The sequence below is a fragment of the Neopsephotus bourkii genome, unplaced genomic scaffold (assembly GCF_033783945.1).
Source record: "Neopsephotus bourkii isolate Nb327-2 ecotype Australia unplaced genomic scaffold, CSIRO-AGI_Nbou_v1 NB_357, whole genome shotgun sequence".
Classification (NCBI taxonomy): Eukaryota; Metazoa; Chordata; class Aves; order Psittaciformes; family Psittacidae; genus Neopsephotus; species Neopsephotus bourkii.
The window spans coordinates 1,886,449-1,911,115 of record NW_026900863.1 but is presented as its reverse complement, the minus strand read 5'-3'; the positions used below and the strand labels follow the sequence as shown (position 1 = coordinate 1,911,115).

General features: G+C 46.2%; 1 protein-coding gene across 3 annotated transcripts in view; it reads right to left on the bottom strand.

Moving 5' to 3' along the window:
• SLIT3 (slit guidance ligand 3) overlaps window positions 1-24,667 on the bottom strand; it is a 520,423-nt gene that overhangs the window by 24,273 nt on the left and 471,483 nt on the right. For all 3 annotated transcript variants that reach the window (XM_061348428.1, XM_061348427.1, XM_061348429.1), the window contains exons 30-33: window positions 16,546-16,639; window positions 10,575-10,712; window positions 2,194-2,434; window positions 42-172 (exon numbers count right to left, since the gene is read on the bottom strand). In XM_061348428.1, the coding sequence (XP_061204412.1) occupies window positions 42-172; window positions 2,194-2,434; window positions 10,575-10,712; window positions 16,546-16,639 (604 nt within the window). The remainder of the gene's footprint in view (window positions 1-41; window positions 173-2,193; window positions 2,435-10,574; window positions 10,713-16,545; window positions 16,640-24,667) is intronic.

Sequence of the window (24,667 nt, the reverse complement as noted above, 5' to 3'; positions counted from 1 at the left end):
TCATCTTTGTTGGAAATTCTTGGTAAAGCTCAGCTATTTACCTGTATACTGTGGTAGGTGGAGAATTCAGTGTGTCGTAGATGAGCCTCACGTGTCCTTGGTACAACTCCAGAGCCAAAGGATCATTGTCTCCTTTGTATAATAAGATGCCGTTGTCCTTGTCTGTTGCTACCTGTGAAACATTAATAGCCAGGTAAGGTTGCTTAGTAAGGTAAGGTAAATATGATTAATAAATCACATATAAAAGCAAGAATGAGAGCAAGCTTCATGAGACACAGGAAGGTCTTGGTGACATTGAGTGTGCTTGGACACAACCAGGTTGGCCTCCCACTATGGGATGGCGCCCTTGCTTCAAATGAGAACTAGCTGTCAGGAGCTGAAAGCTGCAATTTATTTGATACCTCTTAATAGACTGTTGCTGTATTTTTGGTGACACAAAAGTTTATTTCCCAGCTACTACCCCAGCTTGAAGTGGAGGTTTAGAAAATCAACTCTGGCAGCAGGAGTGTGTCACAATGACAAGGAAACAGATTTCAGCAGGCACTGATCTGTTCACAGATATCTAATATATCACATATCACACGTATGTTCACAAAGAAGGGAAGAAGGACCTGTCCCCGTATCCACCGTAGCCGTGAGTTATTCACTCAACCCGAGTTATTTGCAAGCCATGCCGATTTCTAATGGTTTATTTAGAGAGTCAGGAAGAACAGGGTAGCCTTTGTCCCCTACTCTTGAGCCCTTTCAAGTAAGATTTCCTCTATCTCTTCTTAATAATCAATGTAGTATTCTAATTTTAATTCACTTGTGATTAATGACTGGATGCAAGAATATTAAGCTGGGGAAAAAAGAAGTGAGAACATCATCTGCATGGGTAAAAGTCACTTTTGTTCTTCAAGCTCTGGCTGATGTAAGATGTTTTGTACACAAGAAAACAGTGCCCATATTTTCAGCTTTAAAGTTGACCTATAGTATGTGGAGCCTTCAGGGAGCCATATTTTAGAGTGCCCATATTCATAGAATTTCTTTTGTGGTCTTACATAAAAGGGATCTAAAAGGAAGAAAACCCAGAGTTTCAATTATACATGAATCAGCTTCATTTTCATTTGAACTGTATACTCAAACTATTAAAGATAAATATTAATTATGGGTATTTTTTTTTTCCTTAGAATAAACTTTGCAGAAACCACCCTTTAAAAATCTGTTCCTAAGGAGGAAAATCGTTCCTCTTTCCCACGTCTTGATGTTGGTATTTTAATTACAACCAAACTCCACCAAATAAGTCTAGAATATGATTTCCAACTGTGGAATACAATTTTTTAAAACTGAGAAAATAAATGTAATGAAATAAATATGCAGATGTGATTTTTCTTCTCTTGCCTTTTGAAATGTTAGGCTTCATTTGCAGGGGGAATCTACCATAGACACATATTAACTATCAGTGGCCTAAGGGAGATTATCATGTCATACAGGTACTCTACATGCCTCTTTAGGAGAAAACAGATAAAGCTAGAAAATTATTCCCTCATGTACTTTGGGATATTAGGAGGGGAAGATTAGCTTAATGCTTACTAGACTGTGAGTATAAATAATTTCAAAATCACTTAAATATCTTATTTGAATAAGTGTCCAAAACACCTTTGATCCACAGTCACAAAGAAGCCAGTGGTAGCATGGCACTTTGATAGCAATTTTCCATTGCCTTCTGAATTTTAGACCTCAAATCCAATTTAGATGTAACTACAGGACTGTAACAAAATCCTCCACCTTTCATTTACTGAATGTGCACTGTGAGAGGGTAAGCAAAATATTGTCCAGAAAGGCCATTTAAAAAAAAGAGCAAAGAGCAGGTCTTAGTAAGTGTCCTAATATTAAGCACTAATTCCTATGGGATGAACCACAATGCTCTCAATGAGTAAGAAGCCAGGGAGGTTTCCTGAACCATCTCTATTAAATCGCCAGTCTGGGAGTAAGGGAGTGGTGAGGTTCTGGAGGCAAGTCCACGAAAGTACAGTGGTGCCTTACTGTTTTTTTCAGCTTTGAATAACGTCAGAGCAGGCCACTGGCTGACAAGCTGATCTCTAACTTTATCAGCATCTTGGCCAATGGATCCCATTCCTTCAGAACAAAACCACCCATAAGAGCACACGTACTATTACTTAGGGGAGCACTGAGCTGGCAACTGCTGCTCACCTGGAGGGAGATGTTTGCCTGAGGGCGGATTTTGGCTGAGGGCAGCTCCACGTAGGAATCCTTCCCCACGAAGTTGACAGTGATGAGCTTCTCGCACTTCTGGCCCGCGAAGCCAGCGAGGCAGCGGCAGACGGGCTCGTGGTGCACAACGATGCACTGCGCCCCATTCTGGCACTCGTAGTTGTCACATGGGCTCGTCTGCAGCAGGACCATCGGCGGAGGAGTCTCACAGAAGAGTCCACTGCACAAGGACAAAGTGGGCTCAGTCTCAGCTTGTTTTAAGGAAGAAGACATTTTCAGGTGCTGACAGGATGCCACCACTGTGGGACAGCGACGTAAATGTCAGCTGCCATGTGCCTTCTTTGCTGTGTGAAAGCCTTACAGCACAATGCTGTACAGGGATCTCCATGCTGAGTCTGAACAAGCCAGTTAAAACACTGAAAGCAGCTTATGCTGCACTTTGCGCTAGCTATTTAGCCCTGCAAGGGACAGCAGTCAGTCTACAATTGCTGCATTCCATACAAGTCCACAGTAAAAACTGGGAGCAATTTAAGCCCAAACCTGCAATATCTCCATCCTAGGCTTTTTGATTTAAGTCTATCTCTGCTGTCGTAAGTGGCAAGCAGGAGGAAAATCCTCTATTCTTAGTACTTTTTACAGTCTCCTCACTTGGTTTACTGTATATCAGAGTGTATCGACAGATGGACAACTGCTAACAGGCCTCAGAAGCAATGCACTGATACCACACTATTTGCAGGGCAGTGTCCCTGAACTGGTTGTTTCTAACAGCAACAGAATCATTCACTTTATTTTAGCTGAGTTTGTGGTTCGCAGTGTCCTGGACCAGAACAATGCAAAGGAAAGGAAGGTCTCCCAACATCAGTGGCAGCTGAGAAACAAATGCCAGGGAAGTGCTGTGGTTCAGCCATAACCATGTGAGAGGCTGAGCAAACCTCCCCCATAGGAGCCTGTGAGCCCTGGGGCTTGGGCCACATCACCCAGGAGCAGCGGTCCTGGTCCCCAGGCTCCCGGCTCAGCGCAGCTGCACCCTCACGTGGGATGGGCTGTGCTGAAACAGTCACCCCAGCGGGGCCAGAGCAGGGAAAAGGGAGCACGTGCGCAAAGCTGCAGTCATCGGTCACAGTGTGCCACATGTCAGGATAAAACCCTCTGCCCAGGTCACCCACCAGGCTGTGGGACTGCAAAGGGACCCAGCTAGGCTCTCTGGCTGCTGCACACAGTGTGCTGTGCCTTTACACCCCAAACTTCTCATTACAGCCACTGTTTAAACTCAACAAACCCTTTCTGCACTGAGGAGAGAACATCAATGCTTCGCATGGAGGAGTTCTGTGACTGCCTGAAAATGGGTAGCCAGTACAAGGGTGAAAACTTGGTAGGCGGTGAGCAGGGAGCGAGTGCTGGGCTCTGCTGGGGGGACGTGTGTGGAGAGCTGCAGTGAGGGCTGGGGCTCAGGCTCAAATCCTTGTTCAGCTCTGGGCCACTCACTACGAGAGAGACATTGAGGTGCTAGAGCAGGGCCAGAGAAGGGCAACAGAGCTGGTGCAGGGCCTGGAGCACAGGTGTGATGGGGAACAGCTGAGGGACCTGGGGGGTTCAGTCTGGAGAAGGCTCAGGGGGGACCTGATCGCTGCCTCCAACTGCCTGACAGGAGGATGGAGCTGGGAGGGGCTGGGCTCTGCTCCCAAGGAACAAGAGATGGGACAAGAGGAAACGGCCTCAAGCTGCACCAGGGCAGGTTTAGATGGAGCTGAGGAACAATTCCTGCCCCAAAGGGTGCTCAGGCATTGGAACAGGCTGCCCAGGGCAGGGCTGCAGGCACCGTCCCTGCAAGTGTTCATACAGTGTGTAGGTGAGGCCTCAGTGCCATGGGTGGCCTTGGCAGGGCTGGGGAACGGTTGGACTGGATGGGTTTAAAGCTCTTTTGAAACCTGTTTGATTCTGTGACTCTGTGTTACACAGTGCTGACAACAGCACCACCGCTGAGAGCCCTCCAGGAGAGGACTGTGGCAGAGCTGTTTGTGCAGTGAATAACCCACCAGCCCCGTCCTGGAACAGTGAAATCTCACTGGGAATTTCCTGCCATTCAGGGAGCACTTTGTGGAATCACAGCACTCTCATAAAAACAAAGCAAAAACCGCCCCAGCCCTCACTCCTCTCCAGTCAAGCAGGTGATACTTGGAAGCTCAGGGAATTTCTAGGCAACCTTCCTGGATACAATTAGAATAGAAACCCAAGCAATTCCCCTACAGTATCTATTACTGATTCAAGACGTGCAAGAACAGCAAATAAAACAGCCACAACATACTCAAGAGCAATCTTGCTCAGCCACAGAGACCAGGACGTGCTGCCTGAGAAACAGAAGGAAATGGAGATGACTGCTTTCCCTTTCACATTTTCACATGTGGAATTTTGCACAGAGCACCATGGCTCTATGTTTAGCACTCTGTGGAATGAGAGCCCAAACCTATCCCTGTCCCTGTTCTCCCAGCACACACTCTGTGGTCTGCCTCTGGGAAACACAAAAGAGAGAGGAATATGCAAGAAAATAGGGATGGGCTAAATCCTAAACTGCATCAAAAGCAATGGAGCTGCCCTGCTCTGAGAGGAGAGACACAGGGCTTTACATTACTGCTTGAAGAATACCTTGAAAGATGCAAACATTTCGGACTGGCACCTGGGAGAAGGTGAGGAAAACTGTCCTTTCCCCAGGGCTGCAGCAAAGGCGCTGGCACAGCATGGAATACCCCAACCAGCTTCCTAACTGCCCTAATCTGTATGTGGGCCTTGGGGCCATCCTGCTCCAGCCCTGGCATCACTTGGGGTCACATCCACAGACACAGGGATGTTTGCTTCTCAGCCAGAACCACCTCTTGGTACTTCTCAGGAAGTGCATTTCAACACTTTTCTTACTGCATTGCCATAAACTTCCTTTATTCACCACATGGATGGAGTGAAGCTTCCCAGCCAGGCTCCCCATGGCCTTCCCATTGCTACCTCGCTGCTCTAAGGGTAGGGAGATGTGGTTGACAGACTCCTGATCTTCCTTCTCTGCCACGTGCCACTGGGGGCTGTCAGTGGGCACAGTCATGGGCTGCTAATAGTATTAGCTAACAGTTCAGGGAGGGGGTAAACATCCTCTACCAGAAGAGCAGAATCTTGCACAGGGACAAACTATCTAGTCATAGAGACAAGTGTGCCTCAACAGCATGATCTGGCAGGAAATGCTGCTGGCAGCCAACAAACCCCATTTACTCTGCTCCAAGGAGTATGTAGAGGAGATGCGCAAGGTGAGTGCAGTGGGCAGCAGTGGGAATGGGATCATGGCAGGCAGGGGAGTAACTGCACATGGGTGCATTGGGCTTGTGTAGCAAGACCTTGTTGGGGGGTGGGCTACAGGGGTGGCTTCCATGAAGCTTCTGCTAGAAGCTCCCCCATGTCCGACACAGCCAATGCCACCAGCACCAAGTTGGACCTGCTGCTGGCTAAGGCTGAGCCACCAGTGACAGTGGTAGTGCCTCTGGGATAACAAGTTTAAGGGGGAAGGAGGAATTGCAGCCAGAGAGGAGTGAGAACATGTGAGAGGAACAGCCCTGCAGACACACAGGTCAGTGCAGGAGGAGGCAGGAGGTGCTCCAGGCACTGGAGCAGAGGTTCCCCTGGAGCCCATGGGGTAGACCATGGTGAGGCAGCTGTGCCCTGCAGCCCATGGAGGTCCATGTGGGGCAGACACCCAGTTGCAGCCCATGGAGGTCCACCTCGAGGAGATGCCCCTGGAGCCCATGGAGGTCCATGTGGAGCAGATACCCACCTGCAGCCCATGGAGGTCCATGTGGAGCAGATGCCCACCTGCAGCCCATGGAGGTCCATGTGGAGCAGATACCCACCTGCAGCCCATGGAGGTCCATGTGGAGCAGATACCCACCTGCAGCCCATGGAGGTCCATGTGGAGCAGATGCCCACCTGCAGCACATGGAGGTTCATGTGGAGCAGATGCCCACCTGCAGCACATGGAGGTCCATGTGGAGGACATGCCCACCTGCAGCCCATGGAGGACCCCACCTGGAGCAGGGGGATACCCAAAGAATGCTGTGACCCTGTGGGCAGCCCATGTTGGAGCAGGCTCCTGGCAGGACCTGTGGCCCCGTGAAGAGAGGTGCCTGAGCTGGAGCAAGTTTGCTGCAGGAGCTGTGACCCCACAGGGGGGTCACACTGGAGCAGCCTGTGAAGCAATGCAGCCCATGGGAAAGACTCAGCATGGAAAAGTCCATGCAGGACTGTCTCCTGTGGGAGGGCCCCCACACTGGAGGAGGGAAAGATTGTGGAATATCCTCCCCTGAGGAGGAAGGAGCAGCAGAGAAAATGTGTGACCAAAACCTCCATTCCCCATCCTCTCTGCTGCTGGGGGGCAGGAGGTAGAGAAACTGGGAGTGAAGTTGAGCCTGAGAAGAAGGGAGGGGTGTTTTAAGGTTTAGTTGTTATTTCTCATTATCCTACCCTGATTTGATTGGCAATAAATGAAAGCTCGGTCTGTTTTGCCTGTGCTGGTAACTGGTGAGTGATCTCTCTGTCCTTATTGTGACCCATGAGCCTTTCATTCTATTGTCTTTCCGCTGCCTAGCTGAGGAGGACAGTGATGGAGCAGCTTTGGTGGGCACGTGGTGTCCCGCCAGGGTCAGATCACCACAGTGGGAAATGGTTGTTTTTGTTCTTGGGAACATTTCTTTGTGAGCACACCTAAACTATGAACTAGTTATAGCCTAAGAGACTTCCCCTTCCTGAGCCAGCCCTTTTGCTGCAGCTTCTTGGCAATCCCTTCACACCCCCAGGCCATTCTGTTCCTGGAGGGTGAGTACAGCACCTCGGTGCACATAGTACCACTCAGCAACAGATCCTTTGGATTCCCCTTGCCAAGAAAACAAGGGAATATTGAGAAAACAGCAACAGCCTCATGGGAAGATTGATGCACAGAAAGCAATTCTTGCCAGTTTAAGGTAGTTATTGTAGTAGCTGCCTCTCGGCACAGCAGTCAGACCAGATGAGCTGAGGACACATCAGAGCCATGTCCCCACTGGTAGGCAGGCACTGAAGTGCACTGTCCATCTGGAACACTTCCCTGTTCAAAGCCTGCTTTCATTAACTGTGATCTCTCTCCAGCGCATGCTTTTTGGCTGGCAAACACGTCAGAAGCACCAGCAGCGGGATCAAATGAGCGCTGACCTCTCAGCCCTGGCTGCTGTCAGGTGTGACAAGCAGAAAGGAGCAGAGCTGACCCAGCCCATGAGCTTTGTTGTACCTAATGCCAATCCCTTCGTTTTGTCTGTGAGCAACAAGTAGAATGCAGGAGGAAAGTCACTGTGTGTAATTCTAATTTCATGGAAGTTAAAAATAAGAATAATAAAAAACCCATGCAACCCGCAACAGCCTCCACTAACAGAAAGCAAATGTTGCACGAAGCCAGTGTGTCTGTGCTTGGAGCTGCTCTGAATGACTCCCTGAGCTCCCAGTATGCTCCTGCACAACCCTTCCTTGCTGTGGGATCCTCTAGTGGGTGGCTTTACAAGTGCAGCTGTCCTGCTGCTGGCATCTAGGAGCTACGTTAGCAACAGCATCTGCCAAGGCCTTTTCCCATTCATTATAAAGTATTTTTAAAGTATATTTTTAGACACCATTAATACTATTTATTCCCCCAGCAGTGGAATGTGCAGCACAGCTTGCCTTGCAGCAAGCTTGGCCAAGCCCATTCTGCCTGGTACAATCTCATTTATTTCAGTAATCGCTGCACAGTTTCCTGCAGCAAACTATCCCAGTGGAGAACCCTGAAGCATGTACCCAATGGAGGAACAATGCTTTCCATCAGGCTCAGGAGCCCTAATGTGGGCTTCCCACCAAAGCAGCATCAACCAGGACAACACTGCTGTGAGCCTGGTTGCTAGAGGGAAGTTTAATAAGCCAGGTCTCAACCAATGGGGCTCACTTTTCAGGAAGAAAGAGTGTTGCTGAGTGGTAAGGAAAGGTGCTGTGTGGAGCACACTACACAAGAACAGGAGACACTAAGATGGGAAAACAGGCATGTGCGTGTTGGTACTATTGCTTTTTGGGGCTGTCACCAGACGTCATTGTGCGCATGAGGCCCAACATGGTTGAGAAATACCAGCGTGCCATTTGCTCAACTGTGCAAGGTTGCAAGTTTTAACATCCTTCTAATGTGTGACTTCAAGTGGCTTTGACATACAGCACAGTGACAACCACAACACTGCTTTATCTCTATGCATATATTACAACAGCATAAGTACAGATAGCTGGGAGCTCACTGCAAACTCATTGCTGGGAAATGACTCCTGATGCTTAGCCAAGAAACTTTATAAAACCTCATCTCAGGCCTCCCTGTTACCTTTGTCAGACCACCCCCTGTGTTCACTCCCTCTCATCAACACTTGCAGCCTTCAGATACTTGCCAAGTTATTGCCTCGCCACACAGCCCAGCGCCCGAGGCTCACTTCCTGAACTGGAGTCCATAACCCTGAACATCAGAGGCTGAATTCTGCCAATCACCATCTTTGCAACTGCAGTCTTAAGAGGGGAAAAAAATAATCAGAACCCCCTTCAGAGCAGCAGGCTTTAAACTACAAAAGGATGGAGTCATGGAAAGAATAATGAACAGAACGTATTTTGTTAGGAGAATTTTAATCCTGAAATCAAACAAGATCAAGGACTATTCTGCATGGAGAACACAAGGGCCTTCAGCCTGCTCTCTGCCTTGGCAGGGGAAGCCTTATAGTGCTCACTGTGATGTTTTTCTTCTAAATCACTCTTTCTCCCTTGCAACCTGCACAGGAAACTGAAGGAGATAACATGGACTAATGCAAACTAAGAAAGCAAGCAGGAGACCTCAAGTTAATCCTGGATCTGTTGTTGACAGGCAGCAGGATTAGTTTGCTTGACCAAGCCTACCTTGTGCTATGAAGTGCTGTCTAGGCTCGTGGTTGATTTTGGAGCCTTGTGTAGGAAGATGTTTTCTCTTAGAGGGCTTTTAGTGGAATGAAGGCCCCTCACCTGAGTGAGGGAGCAGGCTGGGTCCCTGGTGTAAGATCAGCCAACCCAGGGCACTAATTGCCAGCAGAGCTGCTTCGTACACAGGAAGGGAGCCAGATCAGTCTCCCAGCTTCCCCTGCTGCTCTGCTCAACTGTGTCACAACTTAGAATGTCTCTGACAAACACTGACCCTCACACTCATCACTGCCTGGTACTGACCGGCCTCAGAAATCAGGGGACTTGCAGCAGAAGTCTCCCAGTAACTACCATCTGTGGACTCCTGATATGGCTTTGCAATCCAGTTTTTCAACTCTAACAATTAGATAACAATGAGCATTTACAATTCCACTGCGGGATAGCCACTTGTTATCCTTCCCAGTCACCAATCTGCAAGATCCCTGAGGCCACTAAAGGGACTGAAGCAGAGAATGAAACATGGAGAAAAGGGCATGAATTTGCAACACAGAGGTATCTGATAGCCTGTAAATAACAAGTCTGATTCTGTGAAACCACGGGCTGACAACATGTTGTACATCAATGCCTATTCAGGGAAGGCTGTCTGCTTTGCAATAAAAATGTGTGTTGAGAGAGAAAAAAACCCCAAAACCAGCAAGGATGAAAGCAGGAGGAATGAAAACAGTTGTAGATACAAAGCAGAGAAAATGATTTATAAGTGTTCCTGCGATTTCTTCTTTGTTGAGACTGATCTTTTCAGGTACACCTTCTTTGTCTCATGTGTGTATTTCAAACACAGAAAAGGTTTAGCTGGCAGGAAGCCAGTATCCAGCCTCAGGCAATGATTAGTGAATCCATTTGGAGCAGCACACTTATCTTTGACAGACAGAGAGATTTCCAGGAGTCAGATATACTGGCAGCTGCCAGAATCAGAGGCTGGAAATTTACTACCAAAATTGTGCTGAGCCCACCCACCACCAGGTACAGAGACAGTGCCACAGGATCTCCAGCCTTCTGTTTTCTTGCAGCCAGGTTCATAGATCTCATTTTATTATCCTTTGCTCACTCTCGTGCATGCACAGTTTATCTACATATCATTTCTGTGAGGGTACTACCTAGTGTTTTACCAGGAATGCTGGGGCAGGCATGCAGACTAACACAGCACTGCACGAAAGGCAAATTGCTCTTTGTAAAGCAAGAATCATCCAGCTCCCACACTCCATGAACTACCTGAGACCTACTTCAAGATCTGAAGCACTGAGCCATCCATTCATGTAGAACTGATGCTATATGTAGAGGTTGATTAGCACTGGTGATGAAAACAGTTTAGGTGCCCCATCAGTACAGACAGTCTGGGAGGAGCTCTCACGTACCTGAAGCCCTGAGGACAGATGCAGGTGTAGCCATTGACTGCATCTACGCAGACAGCTCCATGGTGACACTTATGGCCCACACAGTCATCATCATCTATTTCGCAGTGTTTTCCGCTGTAGCCCGGCAAGCACTCGCATCTGGAAGACCAGAACACAGCTGTTAATAGCTTGTTTCACCATCCACATCATCAGCACATGCAGGTCCAGCACCGGTCTGATCTGAAATGGGAAGGGGTTAGCAATTATTCCTGGAAACATCGAGCACAATTCCTGCCATCAGCAATGCTCAAATCACTCCTGCCTGTCTGCAGCTGAGGTTCTGCAATCTGCTTAAATCCAAGCCGAGCAAAGCAGTATCATCCTACTGCTTATCTTCAGCCAACTCTGCCGAGAAGGGCGATCATACAGTGCTCGCCTCTTATGCTAAAGATGACATCTTCCCTAAGCTTACAGCCTCAATATTTTGCCAGGGCAGTTGCCCTGATGTCTCAGACTGATTTCACCAATGTTTGCACAGTGCTGAGTGTCTAAGGTTGACCCTCTGCAGCTACATAGAGCACAGTAAGGTTTCACCTTCCAAATAGAAACAATTTGCAAGCAAGCCATCAACCTCAGCAGATTTTAGGAAAAACCATCAGTTTTGAGATCACCACCAGTCTGCCATTCATTTGCAAGGCATAGAATCATAGAATCAACTGGGTTGGAAAAGACCTTTAGGATCATCAAGTCCCACCTTTAAATAAACAGCAAATGTTGCTGCAACTATGGCAAGCTGTCTTTGAAGCCTTTCCTTTACCTGCTGCTATGGGGTAATGCCATTCACAGGAATCCTGCAATGGGATGTTCCCAAACCTGCAGACATTGGCTTTGTATTTTATTTTATCCAATTCTCCAGTTTGTTGTATGAAGCCTGCATCAGCATTTCTGTTATAAGCCTTGCAGAAGTTTATACCCTGACAATAGAAAATACATGCCCATGTCTGACTTGGAACAGATCTTGTGGGATTGCTGAACAGCCTCTTTCTGAATGTATAGTGAAGACAACGTTTAGTCATGAACACACTTTAGTCCATGAAACACGTTTTACTCCTTCCAGCTGGATGTTACTGCACATCTGGAAAACAAAAGGCACATTGCTTCGACCAAAACAAGGGAAGGGCTACAGATAACTCCAGCAACAAAAAAGAGACCTGTGCTCGTGCCCCTAGTTTAGACCCAGCAAGCTTGCCACCAAGAGCTGGAAGGGAAACAACATTATAAAGTTGAGGGAGGTGGCATCAGGAGAGAAACTACTGTTCCACCAACCCATTCTGCTGGCCTCCTCCTCCTCCCTGCCAGAAGCCTGGTGGGTAAGTGCAGGAGGAGGCTCCTTAGGGACCTTTCCTTATGGAAATGCTTTTCAGAGGAACAGGACACATGGGAGGTGATGAGGAAAGATTTGTACATTGCAGGCAGCAGTCACTGCGCTGATTTGGTTCTGACTGACAGTGTGCTTTGGGTCCTGGCAGCTCCCCAGCTCATCGGGGCAAGGCAGCAGGTCCTTGGTGTGCTAATGACCAGTGCAGGGCTGCCACAGCAGCAGGGCTTCAGCAACCCCCAAGTTCAAGGGATGGGAGGAATGTGACCTTCAGCCTCCATATCAAAACATGGCTTGTGACTGGCTAAAGAGAAGAAACAGGGCAAAGCCTGCAAAACCTGCGGTCTGTAGGATGAATAATGTTATGTAGATGCACATACTTTCTTTCTCCATTCTCCCCACAGGAGAGGAGCCCATCATGACCCTCCACAGCCATGGGGTCCTGGATGGTCCAGCCCTGCATGCCTGAGTTGCTCTTTTACCCCTTGGTGGCTCAGGGAATACTGTGATTAACATAACGGAGATGACAAAAGAGAGCAAAAAAAGCAAAACGTGTTCTTCCCCCAAGCCATAAGACACTGGTGATGTTTTTTGGCAATGTTTTAGTCACACCTGCAAGCAAATAATGTCAATCAAAAGACTTTGAGGGGGGAATTGGCAGCATTAATCCTGTTGCTTTTTATTGATCCCTGCAGTCCTAATATAAAGTGATGCAATAACGAACGATGTGCAGTTCCTTATTCAGAGCTGCCATGCATCAATTTTATGATGTGTATTGGCTATCTCAGTAATGACAGAACCACCACTTTTCTCTGCAGGGCTGCATTAAATCAGCATTTTAAGCTGTCAGGTAATAATTCCAAGCTTTAGAATAATAAAGTATATTTATACCATGCTCCAACATCACTACAGTGAATGGAAAAACATGCTCCTTTCCTGAAGTTTTTTTGTTTTTTTTTGAAGTAGTTTCATTGTGTTAAATGTTATTTTTTGTTGATTTTTGCTTTGTTTCCTTGTCTGGCATACAGAAAGCTGCTCTTCTTCTATAGTAACAGCACAATAAAGATGTGGAGGCTGAAAGTGAGGAAAGCCACCTGCAATTTTAGCTTCAAAAGCAAAGTGTTCTGCGCAGCCAAACACACACTGAAATAGTCCAGTTTGCTTCCAAGCTTGGATTTCTCTTTAGAAACATGGAATTCCTGTTGGGCCAGTCATCTCAGAGCATTTAGTGTGTCACATCTATGTGTATGCCTGGATGAAAGCAGGTGAGAAGCTCAGCCCCAGGAGTGCATCACACAGCCTCCTCCTCATGGAAAACCATGGACCTCCCCGTTATGGCCTGGGAAGGTATGTTAGCTTCGTCCCTATCCCACACAGTGCAGCAAGTGATGAAGTGAAGATCAGTAAAGTACAACGCAGTACAGAGGTGGCAAAGACACCTTCATAGTCAAATCCTGGTTGACAGCAATTGACACCATTAGATCAGTTATCTCATTTCCTTCCCAGTGACAACCTCACAGCAGTACACTGGAGATCTTGTTTTCTGCTACAGCCTAGTAGTGACGGCAACATTCCCAGGGAGTGCCTGAAACCATGTTTAGTGGTATTTAAAATGCTGGCCTACCTGAGGGGGTTTCCATCTGCATGCATTCAATGTCTGTTGCATTAAAGCTGTGAATCATGGCTTCTATTGCAGGGCCAGAATGGAATTTCCCTCCCCATATCAGTAAATAACTTGGCTTCCTATTTTTCCTGTCTTTGTCATCTTTTCCTCCCTCCACAAAGCTGCAGAGCAACTAGAGCTGAAGGCATGACAGGCAGACTGGCTGGTGTCCTTGCTGCTATGCTGGTCTTCACTGGTGTGTCCTATTCACACGCCCAGGGCAAAAACCTGACAAGTGGATGGTCAGCTCAAGAACAAGCCTGAACCCCGCTATTAATATTTTCTGTCCCTGGAAGCAGAGGGAAGGACTGATTCATGGGCCTGACTCACTCTGCATGTCGCACTGCACCACACCGTTACGTGCTGGAATTGTGGTACACCATGGGTCAGGAGATCAAACTGCTCCAGTCTTCAGCAGCAACCCAGGACTAGAGGCGGCTGTTTTCACTGAGACCCAGCAGGCACCACACATCACTGCAGAAGCTGCTGCAGGATCTCAGCCCATTTCTGAATGGCTTGGGGCAAATAAAGTATGAGATATATAAACCAACACTTGGACAAATCCATGTTCAAGGTTGGCAGGCTCTCTCACCTCCAAGTCTGGCATGCAGGAAAGCAAACTGGGACAGAAGGAATGAAACTCCAGATTTTTGGGTAGCATTCTATGAATAGTGGGAAGAATAATGCAACAAACAGTAGCAGAAAATACTTACAAGTTGTTATTTAGGCTCCCCTCAGGGGTTAATGGCACCACTGTGAACATTTTTCTAGCAAGCAAGCAAAAAGTAATGTCTTATTTATTCAGATTGTTTGGGTGACAGGTATGTAAATGTTTCCAGAAAGGGTAAAACCATTCAGGACCACAGCTGTCTCCATCCCTTCATACATCCAGCAACACAAGCTAATGTGAGTTACAAGCCTTTGCCTGGTAACATGATGTAGCTACTGGATTAGCTGAATGATGGATTAACTAGGAATGAAAGGTGGAAAAAACACCAGGGACTATTTATGTCCTGGTAAAACACCTCTTTATCCACCCCCTGTGCATCCTTTCAGAAACTATCCTAATGATTCAATAGTTCCATCTTCCTCAAGAGTTGGAAATGTTCCTGTCTGGAGTGTTTTCCCCTCACAGAAAGGCCTGAGTTGTGCAGATGAGTGTCCAGCACAGCCTCAGCTGCCCTCCTGAGAGCCAGCAGCTCTGAAGTTTTGCTTCACTTCCTTTTAACTTCACAAAATGTTCTTTGGGCTGCATCAAAAGGAGCATGACCTGCAGGTAGAAGGAGGTGATCCTGCCCCTCTGTTCTGCTCTCATGAGACCCCACGTGCAGCACTGTGCACAGTTCTGGTGTCCTCAGCATAAGAAAGGTATGGAGCTGTTGGAGCAAGTCCAGAGGAGGCCACAAGGATGATCAGGGGCTGGAGCAACTCCTGTATGAAGATAGGCTGAGAAAATTGGGGCTGTTCAGCCTGGAGAAGAGAAGCTGCGTGGAGACCTCAGAGCAGCTTCCAGTGTCTGAAGGGGGCTACAAGGATGCTGGAGAGGGGCTTTTCATTAGGGACTGTAGTGATAGGACAAGGGGTGATGGGTTCAAACTGAAACGGGAAGTTCAGGTTGGAGATAAGGCAGAAGCTCTTCCCTGTGAGGGTGCGAAGGCACTGGCACAGGGCACCCAGAGAAGCTGTGGCTGCCCCATCCCTGGCAGTGTTCAAGGCCACGCTGGACACAGGGGCTTGGAGCAAGCTGCTCCAGTGGAAGGTGTCCCTGCCCGTGGAACCCCAGGAACTGGGTGAGCTTTAAGGTCCCTTCAACCCAAACCAGTTTCAGATTCTGTGTGTGACTTTATTCTGAAGTGCCACTGGCTTCTGCCAACTGCAGGTTATGAGGAAGACCAAACAGCAGTACCATCACTCCCCTGGGACAGCCAGTGTGCTGGCTGAGGTGTTCCTTACCAAATCCATAGCCCTTTCTTCCAGAAGGGATCCAAGAGCACCATGAGTGGACTGGAGTCATGAAAACAAGCGCAGAATGTAGCTCACACTGCACTGAACTCTCTTGAATTGTCTTCCTTTCTTACTTCTTTGATTCAAAGGTCTTTTCCTGACAAGCTTTCCACAAAGTTCGACTTTTCAACTGTTTATTTGCTAAATTGTTCTGCAATTCTGTCACCACACAAGTGATGAACACTGCTATATGCAGCTCTCAAAACACCCCAACCCCCACATCTGCAGGTGCTTTACTACCATTTAAACCATGAGGCCTTATTTTGCCCCTGTGAAATGCAAATGCAGACTTCACAAAATTAAGCATGAGCTGAGCAAGGCTTCTCTCTATGGCCAAGGAAGAATGTGGCTCCTGGGGGAGAGCCATTCAGTTCAGCTGCTTGCTGCTGCTCTCCAGGACGGGAAATGTGGGGAAAGGAGCCCCACCAAGGCTGGCCTGCACCAGTGTACCCCAACACCTCCAGCTGTCCTGAAGGCAACAGCTGAAGTTCTCTTTCACTTCTCAGTGGTTAGAATGGGGATTGGAATCTAACACTGAGCCACTGTGGGCTGAGGAGAGCTGGTTTACATCAGTTTAGGCTCCTGTTATGCTGCCTAAATTGATGGACACTCAAAGGAACAGAAGAAAACTGACTTTAATTTCTGATGCAGGACAAGATACTTTGCAGCAACTGTTGCAGAAGTCCTCCTTTTTCTATGCTCTCTTCCAGAGGACTTTCTCTGTGCTGGTGGTACTTCCATTATTTTCAAGTAAGGCACAGAAAACTAAAAAAGTCTGTATGGTTGCATTGGAATTCAAATGTGTCAGGGTCTGAAGTATAAACAGTCTTGCACTGTTTGTGTTAATTTGGATGATTTTTATCTCAAACTCACTGCCAGTTCAGCCCTAGTCAGGCCAATGGATGGATGTGCCCAGTGTACGGAGACCAACATACACACACGCTTACCTGGTTCCTTTGTCAAGGGGAAGGCATTTGGACTCATGTTGGCATGGATTCAGATCAGGAACACAGTGGTTAATCACCTCATCACACAGCTCACCTGAGGAAGGAAAAAGCAACACTGCTGTAAGACAGCTTGAACAATCCTGAAGCAGCTCCAGCCATGATGGCAAAGGGATGGCAACGCTCCCTGAACGTAAGCAGCTCAGTAGTTCAGCAGTAAGCAATGCTATTGCTTATGAAGGCACATGAGACTTCATTAAATTGAGCACCTTTGACCTATAGCTGTTTCTATCACATGAATTTGAAAGGCTGGTACAAAATGTACTGACACTTGGTGACAGAGAAAGGATCAAATGGACAGTTCCTGACCTAGAACCTCTTCTATCAAACCAAGAAAGTGACACAACAGTGAAACTGCTTGTTAGCTGTCGTGGTTTAAGCCCAGCTGGTAACTCAGAACCATGCAGCCACTCACTCACTCCCCCACTTGTTCCTACCCCTGATCCCAGAAGGATGGGGAGGAGAATACAAAAAATGTAAAACCCACGGGTTGTGGTAGGAACAGTTCGGAAACTAAGGTACAACACAAAACCGCTACTGCTACCACCAATAATAATAATGAGAAGGGACATAGCAAGGGAAGAGAACACAACCGCTCACCACCCGCTGACTGGTACCCAGCCAGTACCAGTCTGAGGCTTTCGGTAACTGCCCCCAGTTTATATACTGGGCATGACACGCTGCGGTATGGAATCCCTCTTCGCTTAGTTTGGGTCAGGTGTCCTGTCTCTGCTTCCTCCTGACTTCCTGTGGACCTCCTCCCTGGCAGACCATGCGACTCAAAAAGTTCTTGGTCAGAGTAAACATTACTGATCAACAACTAAACCATTGGTGTGTTATCAGGATTGTTCTCAGGCTAAATCCAAAAAGTGAAGCACTGCACCAGCTACTAAGAGGGAGAAAAATGACTGCTACTGCTGAACCCAGGACATTAGACCATAATATTTTCACAACGAAACATGTTTTAGCCGTAGTTACTGCTCTGCCAAAGAAGCTGGTTGGACATCATTCTGGAAAAGAACAACAACCCACAAGCCTTCCCCCAAAACCTTTGCGACTCTCAATAATAGGAACCAGCTTTAGGACTGCATGCAATTAGGGAACATTCAGTATTTGTAAGACAAGTACTAGCCCTATTGTGCTCACAGGGGATGATGTCTGTTCAGAAAAGAATCCATCACATGTGAGCTCAGCTCAGCTGTTTCGAGGTATGGTGTGTTACATGCTATGCACCTCCCTGGATTTGTATACATTTAATAATTAATAGTTCTAGAAGGTTCAAACCCAGATAGTTTATTTAAATACCATCCTTCTTGGAGTCCTAAGTTATTAGGTCACACTTCAGTACCCCAGGATTTGAGATCCAGCCAAAGACCACAGGAATCTTTGCCTTCCCAAGAAACCTTCCCCGCACCTCCCAAAGCCTTGCAGGAAAAGCAAAAGCCAGGTACTCTCAACACGGAAACCCCCACAAGCTACAGTCCAAAGTCCCCTGTGGAGCTATCACCAAACCAGATCTGCAGGGTTTCAGGGTTAGGTGTATTTTGTGACTGTACACGACACATACCATCACATGAGCAACATGCCATGTGGCTAGTGTGGGGAAAAGGGTAGCCTGGGAGGCGCTGGAGGGCTGGCAGGGTTTAACAGGGCTTTCACGAAGCTGCGGCTCCACCTGCCTTGGGAAAAACTCCATTTTCAGAAGTCCTTGTCATTCTGAATGTACTGGCTACACAGAAACACTTGAATACACAAGCCCAGCAAACCCCAAAGATTGCAATTCAGATGGAAATTGCAAATCAGAACCATTCGTCTTCTAACAGTGATTTGGCAGGGATGACGGAGAGCACAGTTTCGAGGCTGGCTCTGGTGGTGACAGGTATGGTTTAAGTTTTTAACACCCCCAGCTCACTCCTTCTGGTTATTTCCCCACATCTCTGGCCTCCCTTCAGTACGAGCTACACATCTCTTTGTTAGACTCTTCAGATTACAATGGAAGTATAATGTGTATTTGCAGAAATTACCCTTCTTTATTTTTTAGTTGCTGTCTCTTAACATATCTGTTTTTGAGAGTTGTGAAGCATTAGTGAGAAAGTGCAGCAAGAATATAAGTCCTGGAAGCATGAGAGAGGGTACTACCAGCATAAACCCTGTATTCATGTGCCGTGCATACCCTCATGACTTTTTCCTGGCTGGGTTTGGCAATACCAGAGAGGTCTGGCATGGCAATCTGCAGTGGACAGTTTATTGTTCATAGTATCAGTTATAGGACAACTAATTCCATCTGGAGCATAGGAATCCCTGGAAGCCACCACTATTAAATGCTACCAAGTATTTTTACAGCCCTGAACAAGTCTTGGGCAAATGTAATGAATGTATCCGGCTCAGGAAGAAGGACATGCCAACGTGCCAAGGAAACTGAATGCTGCAGATCCATGGGAACCAAGGCAACCTCATTCACTGGACTTGATGTTTGCCACTGTTCTTTGTTACTCCACAAAAGCAACTAAAGATGCTCAAGTCTTACAAACACGAACACAGCTGTCACTGGGGACAGCTATTAGCACACTTTTGAGGTGGCAGAACTGGAGACAGGTCTATTTAGCAAGCAATCCCCAAACCTATCATCCACCAACCCTCCTGAATGCTAACAAAGTGACTTCCTCGGCCTTTGGGCATGAACATGAGCAGGTCAGAACTTGCTGGATAACTGCCAGTTCATCATCCTGATATTCCTCATGTCCCCTGTGTGCTATTAACCTTATGTGAAATAAACATGGAAAAAGCAACCGATTGGTGACGTTAAAAGGACTCAGTGATCTAAAGCTGGAAATATTTTTGGAAGACCATTTAATGAGTGCGGACAGATGCCTTAAGCCATCACTAAAAATGGTCAATACATACTTTTGAAGTTTCCTTTGCTTTTTTTATTTGGTTGTTTCAAAAAAAAAAAAAAAGGGAACAGGCTTAAAAAAAAAGAAAAAAGAACAGTTTCATAAACTCTCAAAGGAAACCGTAATTCTTCTTAAAGTATTCTCCTCAAAAGCCTTGACAAGTGCTTAGAGATCCAGTAAAAATCTCCCCAAATGTCAAATATTATGACTCACTGTGTCATTCTGAAGGCACCACTATCAAAATGTAGGAGAATTCTAGGCTAGGTACCAAACACAGCATCCAAAGAATTTATCATTTTTCATGCAAAACTTGGAACATGTAAGGATCCTTCCTGTTATTTTTCCCATCTATCACTCATTAGGGAGCTCACTTGGGAATGCCTTGCAACCAGAGCAGCCTCATCTCAGGAAGAAAATTCTTCTTGATAGATGATTTCAGGCTCCCCCAACTTTCACTGAATGCTGCAGAAAGCATGCCAGGGAAATAAAACACTTTCTGCAAACTTTTTCTGCAAAGCAAAACCCAAGGCACCAGCTATGCACAGACTTTCTCCTATTTTATCCACTCAGAGAATATCTGCGCCAAAGAAATCTACCCTCAGACCTGGAAGTGCAATAGTCATTGGCCACTTTAATGTCAGTATCTGAGGAAAAATCTGATCCTCTTTTTTTTGGAGTGACACAGGGCTGCTTCTCTGTGCAGCAATTAAAGGCCCAGTCCAAATTCCTCATTGGTTAGCTATGTGAACCTAAAACCAAACTGGACATTAATCTTAGGCCAACTTCTAGCAGCACTGACTCTCTGTGGAAAATATATGATCACTCTAAAAAACCCAGAAAACTTCAGTGTAATGCCTTACCAAAGGTAGAAAACAATCCAGCCTCCCCATTTTCCTCTCTCCTACATATTCTCACATCAGACCTCCAACTTGGGTACACAAGGGTTTCTGAAGTGGCTATATCAAAATCAGCAAAATGACAACTCTCTTTTCCAATCAGTTAATTATTTTTTAATGCCAAGTAATGTTTTTTGTTTCATCAAGGCACACTTACTCTCTTGTTCAAGGCCAGGTTGGACAGAGCCTTGGGTGACATGGTCTATTGTGAGGTGTCCCTGTGGGGTTGGAACTGGATGATCTTAAGGTCCTTTCCAACCCTAACTATTCTATGATTCTATGATTCATCAAAGTCCAAGAAAATAGATTCTAACATGCAATGCACCCCACCAAAAACCAGGTTAAGACTAGGTCAGATTCATAAGAGAAAAGCAGTTTATGCTGTCAGATTTTACTCTTCTTAATAGCTGGACGTATTAGGTCACTAAAGTTGTGTGATATGTAGAACTGAGGTAGGACAAGAAGAGGGTACCTTTATGAGGATAGGCACATCCTCAGCTCTGTGAGCACTGCTTTTCAAGCTTCTTAAGCCTGGTGGCAGTGTGCTGGTCATTAGTGCTCCTTTAGGAGAAGGAAGCATTAGACACATGAAGGAAGCAGTCTGATCTGCCACAAAACATGCAACTCTCAGGTGAAAACCAAGTTGTGCTGGCAGGTGGAATACTATGGGTGGATCTCCCAGAAAAAGAAACAGGAGAGAGAACCCCCACCAGACATTACTAAAGCTCTTTTGCCTCTCTGAGCCTACCTCCCTTGTCCCCTTCACCAGCACTGGTCGTTGCTTTTAAAAGAACACAGCAACATATCAGCAACAATCATTTTTTTTGTGTGTCATGCAGCATTTTCCTGGTCTTATTTTGTCAGCAAAATCATGAATTTCATGGGGCTTTCACATTCACGTCTCACAGGGCTCACTGCTTATGAAGAGCTGCCAAGAAACATGCTTGGGCTTTTCTGTAGCCTTCCGCATGTCTCAGAAGGAAACCAAAACATCAATAGAGCAATAAAGAGGACTTTTACACACAGTTTAATAATCATCTTTCTTTTTTCCCCTTCTGTGCTGTCATGAGAGCTATTTATTTCATGACACATTAGACTTTTAAAACCAGGGTCCAACTTACACTATTTCTCCTTAATCAGTAAAAGAGAGATTGGATGCAGTGATCGTATTTTACTTAGTTATCTGTAAGTAAAGCTGCAGTTCTGAAAAGACAACCTAGACCACCACACTTTGCAACCAATGAGTTCAATAGTTTTTCTCTTGTTTCACATGTCAGTTGGTGGACACTTTGGTCTCTCAGTTCAGAGTTTTAATGAAATAACAGATAAGGTAACACAGGCAATAGTCTCATCCCTACCATGAGAGCAGCTTTTGTAGGTCCTGGAAGGCTTAAAGCAAAAATACTGTCAAGAATTTCACAACAGTACTTGAGAAAAGGAAACTGCTTCCCGTGAAGAAAGGATGAAGGAAGCCTGGCCTTTATCCACAGAGGAAACTTCTACAGCCTGCTCAGGAATAAAATATATATTGGAATGGTTAAATGCTATGTTGCAATTTGCTGAATTTTGCCAGGTAAGTCAGAATGGAATCTTCTTTTTCACTGCTCATAAAAAACACTGCACTGTTTTTATCGTAAGAGATTACTCATTTTATACCTATCAACTTGCATCAGAAGAAAATGGGGTTTGCATTTTGTTTTCCTCTTCTCTCTTTCCAGTTATTAAAAAGAAGGCAGTGCCAACTGGAAATCTCAGGAGAACACCAAACCTAAAACTGCCTGAGTGGAACAGACATAGGATGTTCCTCCAGGAAAACACTTCAGTGAGGAATGCTGTTGATGTTTGACGCAGAATATTTGAGGTTCATCTTGGAAAATAATAAAAAAAATCTTCCAAACTATCTCAATTTGCAATGAAGAAAATTCAGTGAAGATTTTCAGTAGCGAATGCACTCAGAGCCCATGTTAGATCCCCAAATGTACATCACCTGCATTGCACTGTAGCAGGATTCTTTCTGCGTCATTAATGAAGCTTGCTCTTGCTCGCTGAACACTGCCCATAACACTTGGTAGGCAAAGAACCAAAAGTTATTTTAGGCTTTTTATTCTGTCCTAATGCTTTAAAAATTCAGACCTGGGTTTTCACGTATCAAGTTTTGGCCTCTTTAAGTGGGAACCTGGAGTTAGATTCCCCACGGAGATTCCCTAAGTGGCTTGCCGTTATCCTGTTGTTAAGCAACAGGATAACGGATTAACTAACAAAATCTAGGGAGATAAATAAGGAGATAATTCACTCTTTCTGAATCTCGAAGAAGGAATTCATTCCAGTTCTATGCAATGCCAAAGGATGAAAACTCACATTTAACATCACAAATGCCACACCACCACAGTGTGTAAAACGTGCACTGAACCAGACAATTTCCAATGGTCTTACAAGGTGCTAACCTGCATATAGCATTATCCCTCAGAATGACTGGAAGAGATCTTCATTTTGCTGGACCCCCTACATTTCTGAGCCATATTATTACATATGGATGTTTTCCATTATGTGATTTGTCTGAAATATGTCTGCAATTTGTCTGGAGTCTATTGGGATCAATTCAATCATTCACACAATCTAGTGCATCCAGCCACATCTGAGATGCCAGATATTTTTGGAGCCATCCTTTCCAGGCTGGCAGACAGGACACTGGACACACTGGTCTGAATGGGGGAATGGCGGCTGTGGCCTGTTCATAATGCTTTGTCTCTGCCACTCCCTCCTCACACTGTTTCCCTGCTCCAGCGCAGGCTCCCTCCCATGGGATATAGTCCTTCATGAACTCCTCCACTGTGGGTCCCTTCCACAGGCTGCGGTTCGTCAAGAACTGCTCAAGCATGGGTCCTCGCTATGGGATAGGGTTCTTCAGGAATAGGCTGCTCCTACATGGGCTCCTCCTCTCCAGGGGCTTCAGCTCCTGTCAGGACCCTGCTCATTACATGGGCTCTCCATAGGCTGCAGCCTATTTTGAGGTATATCCACGTGTATGGGGTCTTACATAGGCTTCAGCGTGGAGATCTGCTCTCATGTGCTCTTTCATGGGCTGTGGGGGGAAAAACTTCATTTCACTGTGGGCTTCTTGGGAGAAGGGGATATTACTGCTCCAGCCTCCAGAGTACCTCTTCCTCCTTCTTCATGGAGCTTGGTGTTTGCATAGTTGCTCCTCTCACATTTTCCATCAGCACTGCTGATGGGCTGAGCTTTGGGCAGTGGCAGGGAAGCAGCTCCTCATCTCTTCTCACAGAGCCACCCCTACAGCCCCAACCCTCCCCTGCTACCAAAACCTTGCCACGTAAACCCAGTACCGTTTCTGAACCAATAGAGGTCTCTGGAGAATATTTTATATGCAAAAAAGGATATACTCATTTCCTCCTGGCTGTTCTAACACTGTAGAATCACAGAATCAACCAGGTTGGAAAAGACCTTTAAGATCATCAAATCCAACCATTCCCCCAGGACTGCCAAGTTCACCACTAAACCATGTCACTAAGGGCCTTGTCTACATGTTTTATCATAGTGTTAAAGTGCTGAATACACTGTCTGTAGGTGAACTCTGTTCCTTCCAGCTTTATTAACTATGCGTTAGGCACCACCTGCCAGTAAGCAGGTAGTATTGGGCTTGTGGTTAACTTCTAATCCTCTGATATGTTTCTTCACAGATTGGATTTAATAAATCGTGAATCCCATTTGAGGATGATATTCACTCCACCCATCCTTTAAGACAGTAGTAGCTGACATTCCATTTTCCTAAAGAAAATGTGGTGAACAGCGAAATTCGCCAATGTATCTGGTTCCCCAAACATGACATATTACATTTTACAAGTGGGAATATGACCAGTAAGGAAATCCTGGAGCAGAGACCCCAACATGACGGGACACCCACACTGAGACTAAAGACTGGCTGCAGCACTGCCAGTTACTGTGCTATTTCCTTCTTCCGTCCCAGCACAGAGTCCAATCTGATAGCAACGGCATGTGGTTCTCTCTTATATGAAACAGGGCTGGGAATGGTTTTAGGCTCTCAAACAAAGCTCAAAACTTCCAGCTCTTCCAGCGCTTCTCATTCATAGTTATACAAGTGGGAAATGTGGGAGCCTTTTTATTTTTTGCACAGAAAGCAAACACACTTCACATTTGCCAAGTAACTAGAACTGAGAAACTTCCATGTAAGGCAGAACTCCTCCAAATAAAAGGAAGAAAATCCACTCAACTTTGACCACAATTTTCTCCATTTGT